Source organism: Crocodylus porosus, unplaced genomic scaffold (assembly GCF_001723895.1).
Source record: "Crocodylus porosus isolate Cpor-Errol unplaced genomic scaffold, CroPor_comp1, whole genome shotgun sequence".
NCBI lineage: Eukaryota > Metazoa > Chordata > Crocodylia > Crocodylidae > Crocodylus > Crocodylus porosus.
The window spans coordinates 25,674,987-25,701,175 of NW_017728950.1; the positions used below are offsets into that span (position 1 = coordinate 25,674,987).

Here is a 26,189-nt window from a genome sequence, read left to right on the forward strand (position 1 = left end):
TGAGTAACTGTTAACACAGATACAGAGGGCTGGATCCTGGCATCCTGTGGAAAGAACTCCCAGGGACAATATTGGAGTTTCAGGTGCTGGTCCAAGTTCTCTGTGAGTCTATACCTGCAGTGCCACTGCCATGGTAGCTGATGGTTTTGGCAAAATATTCTCTGGACTAAATTCCCAGGAACAGAGGCCCAAAGTTTGTGCCATATCTTGCCCTGTATTTTCAACTGTAACTGTATTTCTAATAAGCTCATTTGTACCTTTAAGAAGAGGCTTGATGCCTACCTGGCTGGACTCATTTGAGTCCAGTTTCTCCCACCCAGGTGGGGGGGGGTCGGACTTGAAGATCTACAAGGTCCCTTTTGACCCTACTTCTATGATTCTATGTTGAACAGTACTGTAATACTTTTATTTTGATTTTTATTTATCTAAATTTTCTGTATCACGCAAAATAAGGGTTGGGGGGGGGGTGCGTGCATGCATATATACACATACACACATGCCCACTTCCTCCTCCAGCCCAGCACACTGTAGGCATGGGGGAAGCTGCTGTGCTGCTGGGATGTCAGCCTGCTGCCTGGACCCTGTGCACAGCACCACAGAGCTCAGTGCCCACTTTCCTTTATCTTGAGGTGTTTGCTGCTCCCCCGCCCTGGTTTCCCCATGCTCTCCGGCAAGGAAACCTGCCCCCTACAGCCAACAGTTTGCTCTGCTCATTGGCTCCCACCTGAGTTTGCAAGGAAGGACCCTCACTGGCTAGCACCCTGCAGCTGGGAAGGCAGGGGCAGGGACAAACACACACAGAAACACGCAGTGCACAGCCCATGCCCCTGCCTTCAGCCAGTGCTCAGCAGAAGCCTGCCCAGGCACTAAGGCACCAGCCTATTCTTATGTCCGCTTTCAATAAATTGTGATTCTTGATGGAAATATGTTTTCGTTGATCTGTGAGCATGAGGTGAAATCGATGTTCGTTGACGTTAATGGATAAAAACTGAATCAGGCCAAGCCCACACAGATCTTAATCAAATGGCCTGCACTAAGTTATCATTGTGGTAGGTCCCTATCAGTATGTTTTCCCAATGTGGGCCATGTTTTATAGTCAGTGTTGGCTGTATTTAATCAACTTTAAATTTGGTTTCCATTACTGAGCACATGGTGCTATTGGCAGCAGTTTAGTGATAGCCAATGTATGCAATGTGGTTTCCTTGTTTGCGAATGTAAGATGAGGAGCTTTTTACCCCTGTGCTGACTAGTGGGGAAAACCTTATCTTATATTTGAGTAACTGTTAACACAGATACAGAGGGCTGGATCCTGGCATCCTGTGGAAAGAACTCCCAGGGACAATATTGGAGTTTCAGGTGCTGGTCCAAGTTCTCTGTGAGTCTATACCTGCAGTGCCACTGCCATGGTAGCTGATGGTTTTGGCAAAATATTCTCTGGACTAAATTCCCAGGAACAGAGGCCCAAAGTTTGTGCCATATCTTGCCCTGTATTTTCAACTGTAACTGTATTTCTAATAAGCTCATTTGTACCTTTAAGAAGAGGCTTGATGCCTACCTGGCTGGACTCATTTGAGTCCAGTTTCTCCCACCCAGGTGGGGGGGGGTCGGACTTGAAGATCTACAAGGTCCCTTCTGACCCTACTTCTATGATTCTATGATACCTGTAAATTGGGCTTTTGCACACACAAGTGACTAGTGTTGCATCTGGATTGCTATTTTTTTGCCAAATGGCAGAACTACGTTGACTTCAATGGGTACTGGATTGAGATCTTGCTGTTGTGAGTGAAAGGAAGGGGTAATACAAAAATGGTTGCACTCACCAGGAAAACCACCGGAGGCCCTCCAATCAGGGCAATGGCCGTAGACAGCTTGCGCCGGTTCCCTCCACTGTAATTCCCAGCATATTTTTCTCCATATTTTACAAGACCAAGTTTACGAACTGCCCAGTCCCCGACCTGCAGGAAGAGAGGGCATCGTGACCTGACATGAGGACAGCAAGGACTCCTCGGCAGCAAAGGGATGCAATTTTCCTGACTCTGGTGGGTCCTGCCCTGCTGGGTCTATCAACTGGAAATACCACCTGTGCCAGTCGGTGCCAACCGCCAGCACTACAACTGTGGTCTCTCAGACCAGGGTACTGGATCATGGGATATAGCACAGCTCATTCCCCATTGAAGGCAGGAGACATGCATAGCCTCCTTGCTCAGGAAAGGAGAAGGGCTATTTGCTCCTCTGACACCTAAAGGTACCAGTGCTGGCAGCACATCCAAGGCTGGGCACCATTGTGCAGGAAGCCAGTTACGCAGCATAGTCATTGCATAACACTTGACACAAATTCACTTTGTGGCCCCAGTAGATAGCCTGAAAGGAAAACCACCCAATATTGCTCAGGGTCTTACACGTTGCCAATATCGAGTTGGGGCTTTCAAAAGACGGGGGGAAGAACTTCAGCTGAGATGAAATAGCACAATGCATTTTACACCAGATTTGGCCCAAAGCCCCTAAGTGGCCTTGTCCAACATGTTCATTACATGTGCCGGGTCCACATTTCACCCGCCAGCTCAACCCATGGCCATGCTTACCTTGCAAACTTCTTTCTCCGGAACGCCTCTTAAGAGTGCAAATAACTCCAAATGCTCTCTTCCTGTCAGCAGCTCGCTAATAGCATCAAACTGAGGGCAGTAGCCCATGTTCTGATGGACTTCCTGGATTTTAGACAGGATGCTGCAAGGCAAGACAATATCTTGTTAGCCTTTTGCACTCATCCATTGCCATTTCAGGTACAGGAGACAGGAAAGGAATGAGGCAAATGAGTGATTTTTGAGGTGTATGACCCTAACTACTGAGGTGAATGTGTCGCTGAGGCCTCAAAGCAATTTTGGACAAAGTGAATTCATTCTGACACATGACTTAAGTGTGATGGGACCCGTTTTCATATACACCCAAGTGATTTAGGAGTATAAGTCTTGTTTTCAAAAGGGGCACAATGCAGTGTTGAACTTTTCAATGCATTTTAACAACACAGTTTTGAACTGTGACTCACATTCAGCAAAGCACTTAAGGCACATGCTTAAAGCTAAGCAAAAAGGGTGTCAAAAGTTTTAACCCCAGTGTAAGGGGTGAGACTGCAGCACAGCTGGTGGAGACAAATATCAGGAATTTTCTTTGCATACAGAAGAGGGGAGTATCAAGACTTGCAGGATCTTCCTCTAACCTGTTTCCCTTGAGAAAAGCTTCTCCCCCCGTCACATCCGTGTCTCCAGTTAGCATCTTGAAAGTTGATGACTTGCCAGCACCGTTCACTCCCAGGAGCCCAAAGCACTGGAAACATTAAAAGATTGGCTGAGCACAGGCAGATGGGAGGGTGTTGTGCGAGCTGCAGGATCTTTATAAATGAGACTGATGCACGAGATGGGAAGAGGCCGCCCTGGCTGGCTTCAGAGTCAGGGAGGAACAAATGTCTTTGTAGTTGTGAATGCAATGAATTGGATCTGAACTTCATGAGACGGAATGAACCTGAATTCCTGCCACTGTAGAGTCACCCTCAGGTTAATGCTGAGGTAATGAAGTTAATTCCAAACACAAATCATTTGGAAGGGAGAAGTGAACAAACTCTACATTATCTACCTACTTTATGAACCCTTGTCATTGTAATATCTGGGGACTTGAGAAACCTTAGTGTTTCTATCCTAATACCCCACAGTGAGGTAGTAGGGTGCTGGTGCCTATCCCTGTTTTTACAAACACAGGGATTCAGGCACTTCCCCAAGGTCACATGTGGGGAGCCTGTGGTTAAGCTTCTAACTGCCTTAACCCTAGGGCTATCTTCCCTCTTCATTAACAACTAACATCAACGGCTGTGTAGACAAAACAGGGGGCATTGGTGCACGACACTTTACAACGGGTTAAATACTTTTGCACTGCTTTAATGGTGTTGGTATTTGCATGCGTCAGTGGGGTACTGCGCAGTAATTTCAGCCACTGTAGCAAATTCAGCAGCGTAATGCACCTTAAATGACTTGGGGCGCAACAAACTAAAACTCCTCCAAGGAGTTTGCTGCCCTACAGCTGTGGAGCAAAGCACTGGGCTCTGTGCAGCTCAGGAGCTCTGCAGAAAGCCCGTGCAGGCAGCCTGGCAGTAGCCAGGGAAGGCAGGCTCCGCCCAAGAAAAAACAAAAAGCAGAAAGCTTGATCTTTTTTTTGCCCTGGAGCCTGCCTGCCTAAGCTGCATGGAGGCCTGGCGCTTCCCTCCGTGGCTGCAGTGCCCCCCAGGACTGCCTGAGGCAGGTGCCTGTGGGTGGGTGCCGCCACTGCTGCGGAGGGAAGCATCAGCCCCCACCGCAGCCCAGGGACCACTCCACCCGCTGGCAGCCCGCCCTCCCCTCCCCACCACTAGAGAGGCAGGTAAGTTCAAATGTGTGCACAACACAGGGGTTTAAAGGGCCCCAAATTGAAGCAGTGTTTTAAAAAATACACTACTTCAATGTAGAGCCCCCATTTCATCTACACACACCCAAAGATGTCAATGCCTAATTCTACTTGTGGTTTCCAAGCGCTCTGGAACCATTCAGCAAAGCCAAATGCACTGATACATATGATCAATTGGCAATTACCTCTCCAGGGGGGATGCCAACACAGATCCTGTCCACTGCTGGTTTTCGCTTCATTCTATAAATCTGGAACCAGAAAAAGTGAATGAGCACAAGGTAGGTGAGAGGGGAGAGAGGGGAAGTCTGAGCCAGAACTGCTTCCCAAGGTTCAAGTCCTGACCCCCTGTAGTGGCAAAACTCCCAAAACGCTCCAGAATGAGCAGGTAAGGGCACCTTTTATTAGCGGATCAAGCTGTACTAGCTAGATTTATGGGAGTCACTAGTTAATTGGGTAGCATTGGACAATGAAGGGAGCTTGGCTTTGAAGTCTGCAGCCAGGTAGGCTGAGGCTAGTTCTCAGCTGAAAGGCACTGGCCTTGCTCCATGGACTTCCATGGTGCTACCAACTGAAAGCCTGGCCCACTGTGCCCGATTCAAGCCTAAATAATGAATTCCTCAGACAACACCATGGGCATGTAAGACATGCCAAAAAAATCTGTGGTTCCAAGCATGAACAAAATGCTGGCATCCAGTGCACTAACTGATGGCACAGAGCAGCATTTTTTTGCATCTGCAAGTGATACAAGTTTGGGGCTTGATTCAAAGCCTATGGAAAGCAGTGGGAGTCTTTCTACTGATCAGGCCCTCAGTGAACTATGCTGTTCTGGGAGATTCATAAATGTTTGGGTTGGAGAGGAGCTCAGTAGATCGAGTCCGACCCCTGCCCTGGGCAGGGAAGAGTGCTGGGGTCAGACGACTCGAGGCAGGTGTATGTCCAGCTTCTTCTTAAAGACCCCCCAAGGTAGGGGAGAGCACCACCTCCCTTGGAAGCCCTTTCCAGATTCTGCAACCCTTACTGTAAAGAAGTTCTTCCTGATGTGTAACCTAAACCTCCAACAGTTTGTGGCCATTGTTCCTAGTTACTCCAAGGGATCCCCTGGTAAACAGAGCATCTCCTATTCCTAACTGCCCTCCCCCTCACCCTGATGAATTTGTAGGCAGCCACAAGATCACCTATCAGCCTTCTCTTACAGAGGCTAAAGAGATCCAGGTCCCTCAATCTCTCCCTGAAGGGCTTTGCCTGCAGACCCCATACGAGTGGCCCTCCTCTGAACCCTCTTGAAGTACAGTGCCCAAAACTGGACTGTCCCCCACCAGTATTACTAGAATGGGCAGCCCCTCTCTCACCTTGGTCAGCTCCTTGATTTCGAGGATGTCGCTCTGTCCTCCACCACTAATTATCCTCTGCCTCTCCCTGGTCACATCCTCATCCTCATCGTTCAGAGGGGGAAGCTTGGCTTCAACCGGCCTTTGGGAAGAAAGAAATAAGGGGAGAGGCCTACAAATTTAATGCACTAAATATGAAAGACACAGTACTAGTCCGCATCCACATCTGGGAAGCCCCTGAATGTCTGAAGTTCACCAGCATACAATACACTCCTATGTGGACAGCTAAAACAAAGACCACATCCCTCCTCCATCCCCTGTAGGACTTCAGAGCAGGGCTTAAATGCACAGGCTTCATGCTGACTGTTGGTGCACACAGCTGAATTCCACCTATGGCCAATGCACCTAGGATGCTTTATGCTTAATTCAGAGATTCTTTAAGCACTTCACTGCTAGATTTAGGCACTGCATAACACTTGACAGAATAAACTCCTGCGTTATATGGTTACTGCTCCATTCACAGAGCCTCCTCCAGACAAATTTGATTTCACACACGCTGCTCCCATTCAAAGTATTATAAACAAGGACAAACATCCTGTCCCTGAACTATTGCTTCAGACACTTTCGTTACACTTGGGTGACTCTTCTTCTGACAGAAATCTGCAGGGCAAAATAGCACTCGGTTCATCTAGCAGAAATGTTTGCTTGTGGTATGTAGGGAGATCGACTCTGAGTTTCAAAACTGCACCAGCAGTGCAAGCTTTGGGCCTAGCTCATTGCCCTTTGGAGATGATGGAACAGCTGCTTCCAGGGCTCGTCTGCACAAGCATTTTTTTCCTGTGGGTATCTACAACTGGTTGCAAGAATACTACTGTCAGTGGGAAGTCACTAAGGATGATCTGATGCGCCTGGCTGGATCTTCTGCAGCATGGCTCTGACTGCCTCACCCCATCTGCTAGTGGTGCCGCCAAAGCCACTTCCTCATACCAGACTCCAGAGCAGACCTTAGAAAGCAGGCTTCCTTTCCCCACCATCCCCCAAAGCCAAAGCAGTGCAGATCAAGTCCTACCTTGGCTTGATGAAGAACCTGTACTGGATGAGCACAGTGATGAGGAAGAAGACCACACCTTCCACAGCCATGGCAAAGAGGTTGCGTCCCACCAGATCCCAGGACAGAGGGGACACAAAGCGATTCTCACCTGTTGAGATTACCGAAGTGCAGAGTCAGCTTTGCAGACACCGAACCAATAAGGTCACAGGCTGACCCAGGTTTGGTCTGCACATCCATTGTAATTTTAGTGATGCCTGAAGATCTCTGCTGTGCTAGGCATTGCACATACACAGAAGAGACAGCCACTGCCCTGAACACCTTGTGGCCAAATAGACCAGACCAGCAAGTGAACTATATCTCCAGAACCCACAGTCAGTGCTTTTGCCCAAAAGCTATCTTCCTTCTCAACCCTTTTTTTTTTTTTTAACTCCCTATTTTAAAAACATAAAAACAGCTCACACCTTTGTAATTCCAGTTTTTACATACCAGAGAGCTGTTCCTCTCTGGCTCTGGTAGTGAACCAGGGGGGCTACCAGCAGGTTGTGGACAGCTCAGATCAGATCTCTGTGACTGCCTGAGGCTGGCACCAATCCCATTAGGTCCTGTGATCTGAGCCCTCAATAACCAGTGATCTTAGTGGAAGTGGAGGGTGCCCACTTGAATCAAAACCAGGCCCTTGACAGTTTGTCAGGGATCCCATGAGGATTGGGTGGGAAAGGGGTTATCACTTACCAAACCTTTCTAAAGCATCTGCCATGGCCTGATTTTTCACCATGTCAATGAGGCCCCGACCCAGACAGAAGTGGGGGAAGATGAGGAAGACAGACTTGAGGATGTCATTGATGTTGTTCAGCTTCTAATGGAGCAAGAGTCAAGCACAAATCAACCTTCCTGGAAGCTTACTGAGGGTTGAGAACAAAGAACAGATCCCCACTAGACCCCACCTGAACCCACTGCTGGCCTCATTCTCAGGCATCCCTTCCATTCCCAGACCAAGTGTTAGCTCCTTGGAATTAGCTGCTAAGGGCAATGTAGAACCAAGGGAAAGACACTGCCTTAAAGCTGGGATTGCCAGCTACGTTGCCCAGGGGTAGGGGGGGAGAGGACTGGGGGGAGAAGAGGACACAACATACATTATTGGTGAAAAGCTCGAGTACAAAAGTGGCCACACTGCCGTTGATGCCAATGAAAAGGTTCACACTGGTCAGCACTACGTAGGCAGTGCTGGGGATCTTGAACACAAAGGAGGCGGGGTACATCAGTGGTGTGATGGACCACCTGGTGAGCAAAAGGAGTTGGCATAAGACAAACTCATTCACAGCAGCCAGCATGCTGGACCTCAGGAATGGCTCTGAGAGGAGCAGCCTTACCCATAGAGGAAGAGCAGAAGGGCCAGCACGGGCAGGTTGGAAGAGGAGACATAGGACTTCTGCTGGAAGCAGATGAAGATGATGATGACCAGTGTGGCAGGAACCACATAGTTGCACTGGAAGAAGAAAGAAATGGCTCTGTTGGGAGTTGCAAATGAAAACCAAAGGCACCTTAGCACTGTGAACAGTGGGTAAAAGGGAGATTACGGGAAAGCAGGACAGAAAATTAAAATATTTGCTCCAAAAATACAGCAGTGCCTTATAAATGCTGATTAGAGGGCTTCTTAGCAGCTTCACATCTTGCTTAGTTCAGCAAACCTATACTAAGGTAGATCACACTCCCATGGAACAGGAAATAAGTCAGCGATTATTTTCACCATAATTTCTATGGAACAGTGTCTGCAGGCCCCAGGTGACATGGGGGTCTCCACGGGGGGAGAAACATAGTAAGGGGTGAGATAAGGCATTACACGCATTAGGACTCTGGTCTGAAGGGCAAGTTCATGGATGCCATCTTACCATGTCCCAGACAAAGTTTGCCAGCCAGTAGATCAATGGCTTCACCCCACTGATGAACTGCAGGTGCTTGGCTTTGCTGACACGTTCCTGGATCAGGAAAACTACGAAGCTGGCAGGGACAAAGGACATGGCGAAGATCACGCAGATGGAGACTAAAACATCCACTGATGTGGTCATCCTGGGTAGAGAGAAGTCAACAAGCCCTAATAAATCACTGTCTTATCCTGATCCCACCAGAAAGGAGCTCCCTCGCTCTGCACTGCTACTCAGTTCTGCTAGCCTACTTACTCTATGTGCATAGGGGGGAGGAAAGGAGAGCAGTCAGCCTGTCAGGTTAAGACCTCTCATGGGCATGTTCACTTTTAAGGCCCCATAGAAATGAGAGGTTTTTAGCGCATGTCTGTGTGGCCAGGGTTCTCCAGAGTCTGCAGGAACCAGAGGTTTGGGGAATGGGAAACCCCTGAACCGAATGGTAAAGAGACTGGGTCTTACTGCTTGGTCTGAAAAGCTACCAAGACTGAGAGGCCTGGGGTGTGGGGGTGGGCGTAACTTAGAGAGACTCGCAGGAACAGAGCAGCAAGGTGTCCCAGCAGAAGGTTCCTTTTAACAGCTGAGGAAGAAGGAAACTCGCTGAACAGCAGAGAGGGGAGGAATCCTAGAGGTTTCTGACCTAAGCCCTGAAAACACTCAAGCATGTGGAGGCAACAGTGGAGACAGGCAGTACTGTCCTGTCTTGCTCTGTGTAGTTCTCCATTCACTTAAATGGAAACCAAATGGTTTTTAGAGCCTTGACAAAGCCTGTGTGTCTGGATCTCATCTCCCTCAAGAGAGGGACTATATGGCCCAGGGCATCTAGCTCCGAGCTTAAGGAAGAAGTGTTTATGTTATTGAGGTGTCCACACTGGGGGCCTAGGATAGCTGGGCTGAGACATCCCATGAAGAGGTAACAGCCAGCCTGAGTATAGGGGAGTTAAAGAAAGAGCCAGTGTGCAGACTGCTCAGAAAGGGCTGACCCTGACACCCAGTTAATGGAAGTCTAAGAACACATGGACCCCTTGTGGTGGATGGCAAATACAGCAGCCTGGTGAGCATCCAGCAGGGGATGATCTAGCAGAGAGTGACCCTCCCATTCTCCCCATCACCACTGCATCAGGACGTACAGTGCCACTTCAGAGAGCTGCTGCTTCGTGAGGTTCAGTGGGTGGTTGTAGGCGGTGATGCCGTAAGCGTTGGGGTTCTTGCCCCCCCGGAGGTTGGCCCTGAGGATGGCATTGTTGATCACATTCAGGAAGGAGCCGATGGCATGCCAGCCCTTGTTGTTGAACCACACCTGCAAAACCAACATTCCAGTTTCTGCGGGGCTGCCCCAACAGAGGGCCAAAAGACAGAGCAGCTCTTCCCAACTTTTCTCAAGCTCCTGTCTACCATCTTAGAGACACAATACACAGTTTGGTCATGGGAACACTCATGCCAGACAATTAGCTCAGCAAGGGTGACATCCCCTCCATCCACAAGAGAAGCCTAGGATTCTCGAGAGATCTTAGTCATGGGAAAATGGTATTACAGCGCCATAGGAATCTAAAGGACTACGTATGCTAGGGCAATATGTTTCCCAATACCCGTGTGCAGCAGTCACAGCCTACTCATTTCCAAGGCCATGACTTGACAAATACTGATGTCAACAGGCAGTTTCAGGAATTTCAATGCATTTGGGACTGAGCTCCACGAGCCTCCTCTCTCCCCCAGCTTTCTACACAAAAAGCTGTGCTGTTTTCTCTGTCTTTATAAGCAATTTGGGCAGAAGGCTCTGCTCTGAGCACATGTGGGACAGAAATCATGAGACACCACTACTTAGGAGCTGAACTTCAGTTAAAACAAAAGGTTACCTGAGCCTGGGCTCAGTGTGCTAGGCACAAGAGGCAAGAGTTTACCTTGACATTGTTTTTTGTGTCCAGTCCTTTCATGAAGCTTGCCAAGCTATTCAGAAACCGATCTCCAGAGCTCCCCTGTGAACAGCAGAAGATTCACTTCAGTCATTGCAGCACAATGCAACAAGCACCTTATTTGTACAGCTTCCTTTTTGGCTCAGTAACAGATTCCCCATGTAACTTTAGGTGAGTCTCTTAAGGCCAACATACCCTCTGAATTCACAATGCACAGCACTCCAAAGTGGGAAGAGAGCAGAGGGAGCCCAAGAGAACCCCAGCACTGGCTTAGGTTTTAGCAATTATTAGCTAAGCATGGAGCACAATTTTGGGGAACACTAGTTCAAACATGGTGGCTCAGAGGTTATTAGGGAGCTGGTTGCAATTCTCTGATTCTCCAAGGTCATCTTCCCCGTGGTGTATGTCAGAGCAGTTTAAAAGCTGCTCTAACCTATGCTGGGTGGCAACTGCTCTGGACTGGGCACAGAGGTGCTTTATGCTGGATCCAGGGACGTCTCAGCTGACTAGACCCTGCTGTGTGTACCATACCCATATGGGAGGCTCCACTAGAGTGAGTGTGAGAATCTAGCAGAATAGAGGATTTTTCCAGTTCTCTCTTGTGGCTCATGGGGCACTTCAGGTGCCCTTGCTCACATACACACATGCTGAGCTGGGGTCACTGACAGTAAAAGCTGACTTTCCTAAGGCTTTCATGCTGAGTCCCCTTTGCAACCAGTGGGAGTTTACCCGAGTGAAAACAGTATTACCAAAGGGCCATGTACACTTCAGGTCATCTTCATGACACTTTGTCCTCAAGATTAGCAGGTATCCAGAGACCTTAGTACCTCAGTGGCTGTTCCCAGACAAAGCAGTAAATTCCTGTGCCCTTTGATGTACTTATACTGGCTCAGTACCACCCACGCTAGTCCAGGTGCAGGGACTCTCTCTCAGGCAGCAGGAGCTGAAGTTTTTAAACCTAAGGGCTTGCTTCCTGTAGACATCTCACCCAGGGGTGCCACTGTCACACTGCCACAGCCTCAGAGCTGCAGGGACACCACTGCTCACCTTGGCAAGCTCCAAGATCTTCTTCACCTGCCTGATGGCATCATTGACTTCATGGCTTGGAGGAAGCACAAGGGAGCTGCTGGCACCCAGGGAAAATCCTCCGTACCTGAAGGCAAAAAGGGGGAGTCAAGCACAGACTGATCAGACACACCCTCCAGAAAAGGCTTCCTGTCTCTAGGAGCCTAGGAACAGTATCTAAGCTAGGGGCCTTTGCTAGTCTGATACTGCTAACAGGGATTGCTCATACCAGCAGGCACTAGATGGTAGGCACATACAGGATCGAGCCCTTGGGGCTCTGAGGGCACCCATGTACCCCCAACAGCTGGGGAAAGGGCCAGTCAATATCATAGCTAGTTCCAGCAAGAGGCTAAAAAAATGAATCTGTTGCTGACATATTTCTAGCAAGCTTAGTGTGGAGCACAACTTCATTTTTCAAAAGAAGAATGATATTTATAGGGAATAGTGTGAGTGAGAGAGAGATTGAGTTTACCAGTAATAAGAAACCCCAAGCAGCATAATGGAGGGGTGGCAACTCACCTGAATTCATTCACCCAGATCTTATTCTTCAAGCTATGGAGATAAAGAGAAGATGCTATTTATAAAATGGGCTACCAGTTGGACCCAGCCTGAGGCCAAAGGCACTGGGACCATTCACTACTGCAGGGCAGATTCATTCTGGTTTAACTCCAGGGACATCAGGTGCATGACACTAGAGTTTGCCAACCAGTGTACCATGGCACACTCATGTGCCATCAGGCATGTGCCAGTGTGCGGCGGCATTTGGGGCTGGAGCCACACCCCCCATTATACCACAACCAGCCAGACAGGGAGCGTGGTTCCAGCCAGTGATTCAAGTGCCGTGCCACCAGCTCCCTACCACTCTGCATTTGGCCACGTGCCACCCCTAACCTCCACCCCCTCCACGTTTGGCTGCTCCCCCTCTGTCGGTGTTTGGCTGGTATGCTGTGGGTGGAGAGGCCATGTAAGTGTGCCGTGTAGAGAAAAAGGTTGGGAAACGCTGCACCCCTGGAGTTTACCCTGCTGCTTTTAATACCTAAGGCCCACTCCTATTCCCTCTGAACTGCCACTGACTTTGCTGGCAGCAGGATCAAGTCTGGGGCACCAAGCAAAAGTGGGTGTCAGGGTCCAATCTGGTGGCAACCCAAGCCAAAGTTCTGGGTTGGTCAGTAACATTCATGTTACTGCCAGTGTATCACAAGGATATGGGAAAACCAGGGACTTCTTAGAAAATGGAAGCGGACACGGCAGCTTTAGACTGGACTTTTCAAGCATCTCTGCTTAATTTCTAGGAAAAACCCATGATGGCTGGTTGACCCCATGGTAGAAATAATTCCTGCTGGGTCCAAGAGGCTCACGGGAGCCACAGCCAAAGAGAAAGCAATGAATGCTCAGCCACCTGGTCTGAATATAGGGCTGGGCCCAAAGCCCATTGAAGCCAATAAAAAGGCTCTTACTGAACATGGTACACTTTGGGTCAGGCCCATGAAGGGGATGTGACAGAAGCAGCATGTCACACCCTGGTGTGTTCTGAACGGGTGTAAATAAGTCCTACCGAGCAACAGCAAGTCTGTACAGGAGTACAGCACAGGTTTCTGGGCCAGGAGAAAGAGTGGATTGCACTCCTTAAGACTCCCCTGGACTCGCATTTCAAATTGGCCCACAGTTTTAAGTCTTTTCATTCATCCCTGCAGGAGTGCAATGTTGCAAGAGGACTTTGGCTGAGGCTCTGCACAGGGGTAAACTGCATCCTATAACAGCTGGCAGCAAGCAATAAGGGGAAATGTACATAGTAGGCACCTTTTCCCAATGATTTGTGCGTAGGTCTTCACCAGATAGTCCGATACGTTCCGTCCTGTCAGGTTCTGTAGGATGTCAGCAGTGTTTTGCTCTCTCTGGGGTCACAGGCAGGGGAACAAAAGGACACTGAGTTGGGTGTGCTTTGCTCACATCCCACCTAGAAGCCAGTGCCAACCCCTCAGTTCCCTCCCCAACCCCAGCCCATGGGCCCCAGTGAACTGGAGAACAGTCAAGTCCCTTCTTACCTGCGGAGGAGGGAGTCCCCCTGCACCAGGAGGGCACACAGGCAACATCTTCTTGATTTGCTCATTGCTGCACTCACAGGATGGGGAGGGATTCTCCATGCTCCAGTTGCCATTCAGGAGAATGTCCCTGACTGCATCAGGGACTGAAGCTGTGGTCCACTCCTTCTGCCCAACGATGCAAGGAGTGTCTCTGAGCCACAACAGAGCCAAAGCAAAAATGCCATATAAGACTGGCTTTTTAGAAAGTTTTAGGCAATAAAGACAATGAGTGATGGCTGGGACTTGCTCAAGTGCTCAGCCTTGGGTTCACACAGTCCCCACTGAAATCAACACCTAAATTCCACCACTGAGCTCTGTTACCATTTAAATCAAAAGAAAGCTCTTCATAGAAGCAGGCCATGTTGGATAATCACACCCTAAGCTACAGCACCTTTCTGGGGAACTCAGGGCTTTAATTCAGCTTCACAGTTCTCACAACACCTGGTACCACAAAGGCATGGGTTCAAGTGTACCCATAGTGCCAGCTCTGTCTTTGAGGTGACATGCAGTCTTGGGGAGCACAGTGGGCATGGGGCTTCCTCACCCTTGCATCTGCTGTGGCCTGGGTTTTACTTACAGAATGGATTGTCCTTGCATACAGCGAGTTCCAAAGCCAGGCTCATTGATAAGAGCATCCAAAAGCTTCTGCGTGCCTGCATCCTCTGGGGCATCGTTACTAGGGGGGAGTCAGAGACAAAACATCAGGACCCTGCGATGGTGTACACCAAGCCACCCAACAGCAAGGCAAGGCAAAGACACAGGGAAAGGGTCAGGGGAACAAAATGAGGGAAGTTTTCTCTGGAGAATGTTCAGGCACACGTGTATACACAACACACACACGTACACACACTCTCCCTCTTATTTCTGATTGTTATTTAGCTACTTCCAGACTTACCTAAAACCTTGAGGGAAAATTTTCCAAGGCACAGATTGAACATGCCTGCCCAACTCCCATTGAAAGGCTATGGGAATTAGGTGTCTAACTGCCTTTTGAAATAAGCCTTTGAAAATCTCCTCTCCAGTGGGAAGCTCAAAGCACCAACATGCAATCAATGTCTGACTGCTACCAAACATGACTGTCTTAGTACGGCTGGCAACAGAATAAATCATCCAAGGGCACCTCCACATGCCTGTACCCACCTTACTGCTCTCTGCATAAAGGTAAAGGTGAGCTGGCATGCTGGCAGCTACACAATTAGCTGAGCAGTTCCTAATCCTTGAGAAAGCTCTGTGAAGCCCCGTGCAGTCAAACGCAGGGGGTAGGAAGAGGCAGAGTAGGAGTGAGGAGCCGCTGCTGCAGGACTTGTCTTCCTCCCCAGGAATATGCCCTGCAAACATCATCCCCACCTGCTGGGAACAACAGCTCTTCCACCTATGGATGTGGGAGTTACCCACGTATACACAAGCCCACAAACTCCACTGAGTAACTGTGGCCACTACTCTCGTGGAAAGCAACTCAGCAAAAAGCTTTTGCTTCCTTTTCATGTGATGTAGCAGCAGAGTGCACTAAGTTCTATGGAGGGAAAAGCATTATTATAGACCCCCTCCTCTTTTTAATGCAACATAAAGGTCAGTAGTGTCTTTCAGTTGCACTGTTTGGTGAAAAAGGAGATCAGAATTTGCAGGCACACCCCAGCTGCCTGGACCCCTGTATCATGCAAAAGGTACCTGATAAAGGTGTACTGCTCATCATACATCCATGGCTGCAGCTCCAGGCTGGGGTATTTGCCAAAGGGAGGGACAATCAGGCTGAACATGAGGGCAATGCACACGAAGACAGCTGGCAACACAATCTGCAATCACAATGGAAGAGGGACAGTTGCCTTAAAAGGGGTGTTTACAGACTCAAAACAAACAATGCCTTGAACTACAGCTGGCCAGGAATATTTCAATGAAATTTTCAGCCAGGAAGATCTCTCAGAACCACGAATCCCCAAGGGCACAGCATGGGAGACCCAGGTTCAAACTCCTGCTCTCTGTAAGGATCCTGAAACTGTCTCCCCCACATCCTACACCTGAGTTCAGAAGTATTGGCTATTCTCTGATGGGTCTGTCTGAATCTGACTTTTCCACAAAAACATTCCAGAGGGTCTCAATCCTGTTCTGACACAGAAAAAAACACATTTTGGACCCTTGATGTTTTTGCCCGACAGAGGACCCCTTTGAGGCCAAGCCTGGGTTTACGTCAGGCCATGGCAGCCCCTGGGAGGGACCAAGATAACCAGATCACCTTCCAGGGAACCCCAAAAGAGCCACCAGGTCTCACCTGGGCAAAGAAGCCCTTCCGGCTGCGCTTGGCGATGAGCAGCCTCTTCCACAGCAGAGCAACAAACTGTTGCTGGGTGAGCTTCCAGCCTTTCATCTGGTAGGAGCCTTTGCCATCCATCCCGCTGAGCAGGTCTGTCTCTCTGGATTCTGCCAACAACAATCACCAGATTTCCACGTGAACAGAACAATAACTTCTCACTCATGGGCTGCTTCCTCTTGGGAAGGGAGAGTGTGTGCGCCTGAGGAGGAAATGGGGCAGGGGAGAGGGTAGAAAAGCTGCACGCAGCCTTACCTCTCTATCTCCTGGCTCAGAGCAGGGTCAGGCCACCCAGCACTTAAAATGCTGCTGCCCACAAGAGCCCTGCACTCCTGCCAGCAGCTCTGAACTAGAAGCGACAACAGCACAGTCTTCTAGTAATGAGGGAAGCAAATCTCAGAGCCTAAGCCCGCTGATGACACATGCCCTGGTATCTAACCCAACTTCAAATCTCAGGACTTGTTGCAAAAGTGCCCCAGCAAATAGGGACTGGTGCAAAGGTACAGAATAAGGGGAAAGGTGTCAGAGAGGATATGCATCTATCTATATTTATTCTCTCTGTGAGGCAGGAATCAACATACACTTAGGCTGAGGCTCTGGAAACCACCAATGGGACTAATGCCACATGGACATCAATCCCTAATGCATCTGATGGTGCAGCTTGTGAAGCTGAGGTTTCTGAATCCATCTACTCATTAAGACCTCCCACATGAAGAGGTGGCCCTGAGCCAAGACATTAGTCCTGAACACCTGCAAACACTACAGAAAAACATAGTTCTGGAGCTCAGCTTTTCAGCCTAGTGCCACCCTAAATTATAAGGCATCAAGTAGCAAACATGGTGGTCTATCTATTCTGAGAATGGGAATATAAACCTGGCCTTGGTGAAGGGCATTTTGAATTTCAAAGGGCAGGTAAATACTGATACAAGAGTAGGAAAATTTAACAGCTGAGTTACAATGTGCTTTAGGAACAAAGTTATTGTGTTGATGTCACATCTCCATATTCAAGATATCACTGTGGATACTATATCAGTATAATGAGCTGGGCCAGTGCCCAATGAAAACAATGGTAAAAGCTGCCTGTTGACTTAGTGGGCTTTGGGTCAGGCCCCATAACTCTCATTCTGGCAAACTGCCTCATATTTGTGCATTAGATTCTTCAGGGCCTTACCACCCACCTCATGCGCCCAACCATCTTCTAGGCTCTGAGTGCCTCACGTTTAGCTGACCCCCTACTTGGAGCGGACCCATTAGCCTGGGGGTAGGGCTTCCACCACCCAGGGTCTGAAGTGATCCTGGCTCTGTGCCCCCTGGGAAACACAGGCCTAGTAGCCCTTGGGGGTACTCGACTCACTTCAAGAACCTGGTGTGCTTCCCTCAGTCTGAAGCACAAATAGCGCTCTCCCTTAGTCAGCCGAACCAAGGGGACCCCAAGGCATAATCTAGATCCACTCCCAGTAAGTCTCCCACACAAGGTACAAAGGAGAACTTTATTGGTTACACAGAGTAGGTCTGGAATAGGGTACACGGTTGGGCAATATCAGAAAAATCGCATAAAGCAAACAGGGTGGCTGGGTATCCTTTGATCACACATTTGAGTTACTGCAAGCTATATATCTAGTTAGATCTTAGGTAGCTTACTCACGAGTATCATCCAGAGGGAGGTGGAAATTCTCTCTGGAGGCAGGCAGTTTACTGACTGTCTGAAACTTGCTCTCTGTCTTGAAACTCATGATCAAGGAACTGCCTGCCTCCAGAGGGAATCTCCACCTGCCTCTGGATGATACTCATGAGTAAACTACCTGAGATCTAACTAGATATATAGTATCTCAGTAACTCAGATGCGTGATCAAAGGCTACCCAGCCACCCTGTTTGCTCTATGGGATTTTTCTGATATTGCTCAACCCTGTACCTTACTCCAAACCTACTCTGTGTAAGCAAAAAAGTTCTCCTTTGTACCTAGCGTGGGAGACTTATTGGGAGTGGATCTAGATTATGCCTTGGGGTCCCCTTGGTTTGGCTGACTAAGGGAGACCACTATTTGTACTTCAGACTGAAGGAAGCACACCAAGTTCTTGAAGTGAGTCAAGTACCCTCAAGGGCTGTGTTTTCCAGGAGGCACAGACCCAAGATCACTCCAGACCCTGGGTGGTGGCGGCCCTACCCCCAGGCTAGAGGGTGTGCTCCAGGAAGGGGGTTGGCTAGACGTGAGGCACCGCCAGGGAGGCACTTGGAGCCTGGAAGGTGGTCGGGTGCAATGAGGTGGGTGTCGCCGCGCAGGAGCACCCCCTACTGGCCACACTGGAGCTCAGCTTTTCAGCCTAGTGACACCCTGAATTATAAGGCATCAAGTAGCAGACATGATGATCTATTTATTCTGAGAATGGGAATATAAACCTGGCCTTGGTGAAGGGCATTCCGAATTTCAAAGGGTGGGTACATACTGATACAAGAGTAGGAAAATTAACAGCTGAGTTAGAGCGTGCTTTAGGAACAAAGTTATTATTGTGTTGATGTCACATTTCCATATTCAAGATGTCACTGTGGATACTGTATCAGTATAATGAACTGGGCCAGTGCCCAATGAAAACAATGGTAAAAGCTCCCTGTTGACCTAGTGGGGTTTGGGTCAGGCCCCATAACTCCCATTCTGGCAAACTGCCTCATATTTGTGCATTAGATTCTTCAGGGCCTTACTGTGCACCACAGATCAAGTCAGGATACATAATTCTGATTGCCTGACTGACTTTGCTCCACTCTCCTCGGCCATGACCCATGAAGGAAAATAGGGATTTAAAAATATCCCGCCCAAGGACAGAACAGCCAAGGTTTCAGTCCATCAGGGATTTTAACACAGTATAGAAACTAGTAGCACATTCACTGGAAGGAATTTTGAAAATATATTCTTCTTCTGTAGACCTACAACCTAATGCGTATGAAATCGATGAACTCCTTTGTGTGATGCTGCTTGGCTTTTTCAATTTCTTCCTAACATCCAGGTTCTCTTGTATTGCCATTTGCCAAACAACACAGACAGTGAACAGGTTTTTTCTAGAATTACTGTTTTTCAATGACAGAAGAATAACTGGGCAGAGAGAGAGACACCTGCACTTATTAAGACATGGGTCCTTCCAACTCTACCTGGGTCTATGTCTGAATCATTGGGGTCAAAAGCATCGTCTTCTGTGAAAGGACGAAGGCAGCTCTGTCTGTCTCCAAAGACCCGCCTATTCCTTCTTGCAGGTAATGTACCATCTAAAAGGTAACAGTATGTATTAGTTGTCTTACTCTATTGAATAAAGACAGCAAACCAGCTTAGGTCTCAATGAGATGTAGAAACTGGGAACAGAAGTGTTTACAGCTCTTACATGTCAGCGACAACATTTATTTTATGCGTGGACCTAAACAGAGGCCAACAGACTACAAAGATTACAGAGCTGAATCTGAATCTGTGGCTAAGTCAGAAATGGAACTCTCATGTTCGCTTATTTCCGCTTCCTTGCTTTATTTAAATCACTAGACCCCCTTATTTGCCCAGTGACTGCATTCCTTTTAACAGGAATTCACCCCAACCAGGAATTCAGCCCTCCATCAGCTGCGTTCATTAGCAGATACGTAAAAGTCCTGTGTCTAAAGCAGTACAGCTAGAGCTTGCATGACACCTGTGGCAACATGGGCCTGAGACAGCTGTGCTCACCTGATGTCTCTGCATCCACCCCACTGTCATCAGCCACTTTGAGAAAGATCTGAAAGGCAAAGAGAGGTTACAGTGGAAACCAGAAATGATGCACGACAGCAGTGATGGGCTGGCAGAGATAATGTGGGAGATCCTAAGATTGCCAGGGGAGTAGGCAACATGCCAACATGGGGGAGAAGGGTCATGGTATTTGTTCCCTGGATGAGAGTGACTGGGGGAAATGGGGGGACTTCATGGGACACTGCTTTGCAGCCGTGACTATAGTGCAATTAGTGACACCTGACCACTTACCAACAAAATGTGCCCCCTAGAATTCTGATCGTGGAGCTTGGGATGCTATTTTTTGCTAACAGCACACGTGCTCTCTTAATTCTCATGGATGATGGCATGCAACACCCATGTTCATGTACATTATGAACTTTTTTATTTATAGCACTGTTAACCTGATAGAGCCACCATTAACTCTCAAGCACAATTAAGCAGAGTTAGTGCTGACTGTAATCTTCATCTCTTTGCAATGAAGAGGCAGGCATGAAATAATACCCTTAGGTCAGGGGTGGCCAATTATTTAGGCCCATGGGCCATATAGGGAGTGTTGAGGAGCTGCTGCAGGCTGGGCCAGCATCCGCCCCTCTGTGCAAAACCTCACCAAACCTCCCTATGTGGGTGGGGCTGCGGGCAGAGGAGCAGCTGATGTCAGTACGGGCAGGCTGCAGCTTCAGAGGCAGCTCAGCTGGTCCCCCACCACCACCAATGCCACCTCTGGGCCATCCTTCTACCCCAAGAAGGGGCTGGAGCTGTTGCCAACCTTTGGCATCAGCTCCCCAGGTGCAAAAATGGCAGCAGCCAGGCACAAGCTGCTCCTGGGCATTGGGAAAAAGTGGGGCCTGGCTGTGGGTGTAGCTGCCTCTCCCTCACTGCTGCCGGAGCCCTTCTCACTGAGGCCGCCTGGAGCCTGAGCTGGGGCTGTCCTGCAGGTCCTTCCTGCTGCCAGGCACCAGGGACCTGGAGCAGCCTGGAAGCAGTGCTGGTGTCAGCAGCAGCAGTGGGGAGGAGCCACAAGGCATCCCTAGTGTGGGCTCTGGATGGCCACAGCAAGAAGCGTCCTGGCAACAGCAAGGAGGAGGTGGCATGCCCGCCGCCAGGTTCTGCTTCTTCCTGGCACCCAGCAGCAACATCTATCAGGCTGCTGCCATCGTGAGCAGGGGGTGGATAGGGGTGCATCTCTCTCTCTCTCTCCCTTTCCACCTGAACTGTTCTGCAGTTACAGCATGCCCTAATCCACAATGGCCTGGCCCCTCCCACAGCTTACACCGGCTTGCACCCTGCACACCAGAAACAGAACCAGGTAGGGACCAGCACCAGCTGTGGATGCTGCCGGCAGATTCCCACTGGAGACCAGGGCATCTGCCTGGGTCCAGAGGTGACGCTGGATCCCACAACTTTGTGATCGCCTGCTCATGGGACAGATACAATCAACTGGTAGGTCAGATCCAGCCCACAGGCTGTATTTTGCCCACCCCTGTACTGGGGGCTGTAGAACATGTTCCTGAGTGCAACTCAGAGCAGCTCCGAAGTATCAAGAAGTGCTTCATACAGTAATTTAAAAATATTCAAGATCAGCTCATGGGTGTAGGATGGGTACACCTCAACTGATTACAAAGGATTTGTGTCCATATACACCTCCTGCAGATCCAGCTGTTAATTCCTAATGTCTGTCTCTCATGAGCACAGACCTAAATGGGGCAGGGGGAAATAAAACTATTTTCAGACTCCTGCAGATTATAAGCTCAGAGCCACACCAGTTCCAAGGTAGGCAGGCTGCTCAGGGAGATGGGATGACTTTGCCCAGGTCCCCACAATCACTTGCTTTACACTTTCTAAGAAGCTTTAGCTCACATACCTCCTCCAAAGTAGTTTCAGAGATGCCATAACTTGAAATACCCAGGTCAGAGAGGCGGTCATCAATCTCATGGAACAGCTCTACAAAGGCTCCCTCTCTAGCAGCTTCATATGGCAAGACATAAGTAAGTTCATGGCCAATGTCCTCCACCAGCCTGGCCTCAGGAACGTGTTTCATAATGAGGTTGGAAATAGCAGACACATCTGGAGGAACCAAAGTACAAGAATGTGCCTGTGCTGTTATTGTGCACTACTGGTTAGTAAGGAATAAATAGGCTCAGGAACCTCCTTGGGATACATCCTCAGATGGTGCATATCACCATGATTCTGCTGCAGGATCAGATCCAATGGAGCAACAGACTTATACCACATTAGGTCCCAGCCCAGCAGCTCTTTTGTAATTACAGCATTTTCAAGACTCTTGGAAACCAAACAACAGTAAAGGAGCCCTACACGCCACACTGTCCTAGCACAACAACAACCTCTACATTTAGACATTTATCTTGCTGGGATCCTTTGACCCCAGCTGACTTCCTGCCCCTTGGGCAGGAGGCTGGACCCAATGATCTTACAAGGTCCCTTTCAGCCCTAATGTCTATAAAATCTATGAAACCTCTGGGAATGCAAACAGGCTGACAAATGGCATCATCTTCCATGGCCATTAACTCCTGGCCCTGTCTGAACTGTGTTTTGCTCATCAAGCAAAATATCCTGATATTTAGCATACTGTGTTCATAACGCTCTAAAAATATTAGTTGGTCAGTCCTTACAACCCCCTCCAAGAGGCTGGTAGGTCAATGCTATGATCCCCATTTACAGACAGAAGGAACAAAGGCACCATGAGGTTGAGCTGCCCAATAGGTGGGTGAGAGAGGGTCATAGTGTAATCACTTGCAGTCCTTACCGATTGTCAGGGTGTCACTCTCATGGTCGCTGCCAAGCCCAGCATCAGAGCTGCTTTGGGACACGCTGTCATCCTGGTCCAAAAAGAAAAGGTGAAAAGTTATCTACAGCTGGATACCTAGGAAGCCAGCACTATACTGCACTCTCCTTACAACACCCTCTAGAGTAGAACAGCAAAAGAAAGGGTCTAGTATAGGGAATTTTACTATGGTTTGCTGCAGTAAACTGTTGAGATAAAACAGTAGGGCAATGACAGATGCTTGTATTTACTCTATTCAACACAGGAACCAAATTTCTCAAAGCAGAAACATCCGTTTCCATGCTGAAAACAATGATTTTAAGGACACCCTGCAAATGATGCAACAGTTTAACCAGATCTAATCTGAAGGGCTGCATCAAATAAGAAAAAAGTCTTCTGTGGCAGTGAGATGGGATTTCATTTCAGCCCACCTATTGTACTGTCTCTTAGTCAATGCTTTCTGGACAAGCTTAAGGTCTGATACAAGAATGATGAGCGTGAATAGGGAAAGGGAGCAGATAGCAGCTGTGAGAAGCTGTACCTTTTTCAGGTAAGACACAGTGCTGCTGCTGTTTCTACAGGAGCTCAGTGAAGAGTCCACATCCTTCTTGACCAGGGTGAGATAATAGCCTGTTCCCAGCTGGTTCTTTAGGAACAGAGAAGAGCCAACACAGCACAGTTTGCCATGAGAAATGATGGCAATGCGGTCCCCAAGGATGTCTGCTTCATCCATGTGGTGTGTGGAGAGAATGATTGTGCGACCTAGAAATAAGGGAAAGGCAGGATGATGTCAATAAACAGCAGCAAGTCAATGATATCACTGATCTCCTCATGCTCCTCATGTTGTTGAGTGAGAGCTGCATCCAGGCTAGATGGTGTCTGCATATGGTTGGGAGATAGAGAAGAAAGTACCTGGCATCTGTTTGGTATGACTTTTCTCTTCTGTCCCATGTCCCAACACCCTGTTCATGCACTCATAGTGCTAGGATTGAAAAGGAAGCACCTGCACTTGCTACGGGTAATGGCACTGACTGCACTCACTAGTCTGCATTTGTGCCTTTATCTGAGACATGCGAGGTGCAACCTACAGCCAAACTCCTGACCTGCCAGATTCTGCTCAGCTGCGGGAAGAAAGGAGGTTTCAGGGTCAGGCAACTAAAAGGGACTGAAACCAATGATACAGTCCACATGGCACATGAAGGTTTTTCCCTAATACAGACATTGAAGAGCAGGTTCTGATCTCAGCCACCCAAGTGAATCAGGAGTGAATTACTCCAGACCCATACCAGCATAAGGGAAGAATCAGGATCTGGCTTCAGGTCCTCTTCCCTCCCTTAGAAGTGTAGCAGGACATGGCTCATTCTTTGGCCCTTTGGTATAGTTCCACCCTCTAAAGAGCAAGGGCTCAACAGGCAGCTTGGACATGGACCAGGGTATGCTGGCCTAAAGTACTGTCTGTTGCTGTCTCCTACACAGGCCTTTAACAAATTTCACATAAAGATACAAATAATGCCCCTGTGCCCCCTCTGATCAGTCAAGGAAGAATAATCTGCTCCACATAACCCATAAGCCACTGATGCTGTCTGGCTTTCAGCAACATGCGTTAACCAGGGGAGGAAGCAGGTACCTTGTCGATATTTCAGCAGCAGTTCCCATATGCCCCTGCGAGAGTATGGGTCAACACCAGCTGTTGGCTCATCTAGAATGACAACCTTTGAGCCACCTACGAAGGCCAGGGCTACCGACAGCTTCCTCTGCATGCCACCTGCAGAATGGGGGAGAGAAGCATTCATGTTGGAGTGCTCTAGGTAGGAAGGTGTGACAATGAAGCTCAGCAAGGGGTATCTATCAGATTCCCATCTGCTTGCACCCCAGTGCCTCTTGCAGTCATGTGCACACTGTAACAGAGTTAAGAGACACTAGGCTCAGTGCTTTCCCCACCTCCCCCCAGTGGCATGGTGCCAGGGTAAATCAGGAAGGGAGATGGATGAGGTGCCAGGGTAAATCAAGCAGGGAGAGGGGTGAGTCATACATGCTGAATGGCAGGTTACATTACAATCCCTTGACACTGAGGCAACGGAATCTCTTACAGTGCCCTCCTCAGGGCTTTTCAGGCAACTAGAGAGAGAGGCATGAAGATCTGAAGCTTCTGGACCTACCGGAGAGTTTGCTTGTCTTGGCCTTGAGTTTGTGAGGCAAACCAACGTCCATCGCCATCTGTTCCATCTCCTCTTTCACCTCCTTTTCTGTCAGGCCTTTCAGGCGTGCATAGAACCAGATGTGCTCTTCTACCGTCAGTCTAGGGGATGGGAGCAGGCCCAGGCACAACTCAACACTTGGACTCTCTCTCAATTTAACTTGTTTATGGGAAAATAATTTCTAGGACCAGGATCTCCAGAAGGGGATAGTGATTATAAGTGCTCAGTGTAGGGCCTAGGAGTGGGTGCTCAGTACTGTGAAACTCCTTTATGGTCTGTGCTTGCACCTACATCCAAAAATCACTTTGGAAATATTTGCCTTATTTTCTCAGTGAAAAAAAAAAAACTTTCCAGAAAAATGGTGTCTAGGGTACGGTTATAAACCCCAGGCACAAATAACAAAATGGAATGTCTTCCTGCCAAGCTGTGTATTCTGTATATGCCCAAACCTGTTTTGCACTGGACTGACACCTTTGAGTACACCTTTTTGCTATAACCCACACTACATGCTAAGTCATGGAACAGAACCCAAGAGGTGCCACATGTTTGCTACACGATATTGCCACCAGTGAACGTTATAGGCCAGAATCCCAAGCCAACAAAACCATGACACACATTTAACTTGGCATAGCTCAACTGACACAGATGGACTGGTACGAATCAGTGGGGGATCTGTTCTTACAAGTCTTGATTCTTGGTCTGTGTACATTTTAAACCATAGTGATAAAAATAGATGCTCTTTGTGGTTTGACAAATTTTCAGAAGGAACCTTCTCACTGCTATACCCCAATTACCTCAACAGCTGGGTTTCCCTTATTCTAATCATGGCTCTATGGAGTTTCTCTGGAATTAAATTACCACGAATGATTCCAGAAGCTGGCTAAGAGCTGCAGAAGGTGGCAGTGTCAAAGACCAATGCCAGCATGATGTTTTGTGATTGATACTCACAAGTCAAACAGCACGTTGTGCTGGGGACAGACACCCAGGTTCTGCCTGATGGTGCTGAGCTCAGAGCGGATATCTTTGCCCAAGATGAAGGCTGTGCCTGAAGTCGGAGGAAATAAGCCAGTCAAGATAGACCTGAAATGACAAACATGAGAGGTACTAAGTTCCAAAATGCCATAGAGCAGTCCAAAGGGAGAAGTTCAAGAGCAGATGAATGGATAATGGCTTGGACTGAACCCTAGGGAAATGTGCAGACCTGGATCTGCACATTTCTATCCATCCTTCTACCTGATGACCCACATCAAGTAGTTGCTGCATACAAGCAAACACTAACAGGACTGTCTCCTAAATGGCACTGCTAGGTTTTCACCACTGTTACATCACAGTGCATGTGCTTGGTTCTGTGCCAGAGAAATGTTTTCCCTTCTTCC

The 26,189-nt window shown here is 48.6% G+C and overlaps 1 protein-coding gene across 1 annotated transcript in view; it reads right to left on the bottom strand.

The window, feature by feature from the left end:
• Window positions 1–26,189, bottom strand: part of ABCA1 (ATP binding cassette subfamily A member 1) — a 116,210-nt gene that overhangs the window by 6,996 nt on the left and 83,025 nt on the right. Inside the window, exons 20-46 of the mRNA XM_019554993.1 lie at window positions 25,762–25,893; window positions 24,775–24,914; window positions 24,243–24,380; window positions 23,157–23,377; window positions 22,598–22,670; window positions 21,695–21,897; window positions 19,792–19,840; window positions 19,236–19,349; window positions 16,055–16,203; window positions 15,457–15,581; window positions 14,366–14,464; window positions 13,750–13,939; window positions 13,505–13,599; window positions 12,224–12,256; window positions 11,687–11,792; window positions 10,628–10,702; window positions 9,857–10,026; window positions 8,697–8,874; window positions 8,178–8,293; window positions 7,941–8,085; window positions 7,540–7,663; window positions 6,826–6,955; window positions 5,778–5,898; window positions 4,614–4,676; window positions 3,215–3,321; window positions 2,583–2,724; window positions 1,821–1,955 (exon numbers count right to left, since the gene is read on the bottom strand). Of these exons, the coding sequence (XP_019410538.1) occupies window positions 1,821–1,955; window positions 2,583–2,724; window positions 3,215–3,321; window positions 4,614–4,676; window positions 5,778–5,898; window positions 6,826–6,955; window positions 7,540–7,663; window positions 7,941–8,085; window positions 8,178–8,293; window positions 8,697–8,874; window positions 9,857–10,026; window positions 10,628–10,702; window positions 11,687–11,792; window positions 12,224–12,256; window positions 13,505–13,599; window positions 13,750–13,939; window positions 14,366–14,464; window positions 15,457–15,581; window positions 16,055–16,203; window positions 19,236–19,349; window positions 19,792–19,840; window positions 21,695–21,897; window positions 22,598–22,670; window positions 23,157–23,377; window positions 24,243–24,380; window positions 24,775–24,914; window positions 25,762–25,893 (3,373 nt within the window). The remainder of the gene's footprint in view (window positions 1–1,820; window positions 1,956–2,582; window positions 2,725–3,214; window positions 3,322–4,613; window positions 4,677–5,777; window positions 5,899–6,825; window positions 6,956–7,539; window positions 7,664–7,940; window positions 8,086–8,177; window positions 8,294–8,696; window positions 8,875–9,856; window positions 10,027–10,627; window positions 10,703–11,686; window positions 11,793–12,223; window positions 12,257–13,504; window positions 13,600–13,749; window positions 13,940–14,365; window positions 14,465–15,456; window positions 15,582–16,054; window positions 16,204–19,235; window positions 19,350–19,791; window positions 19,841–21,694; window positions 21,898–22,597; window positions 22,671–23,156; window positions 23,378–24,242; window positions 24,381–24,774; window positions 24,915–25,761; window positions 25,894–26,189) is intronic.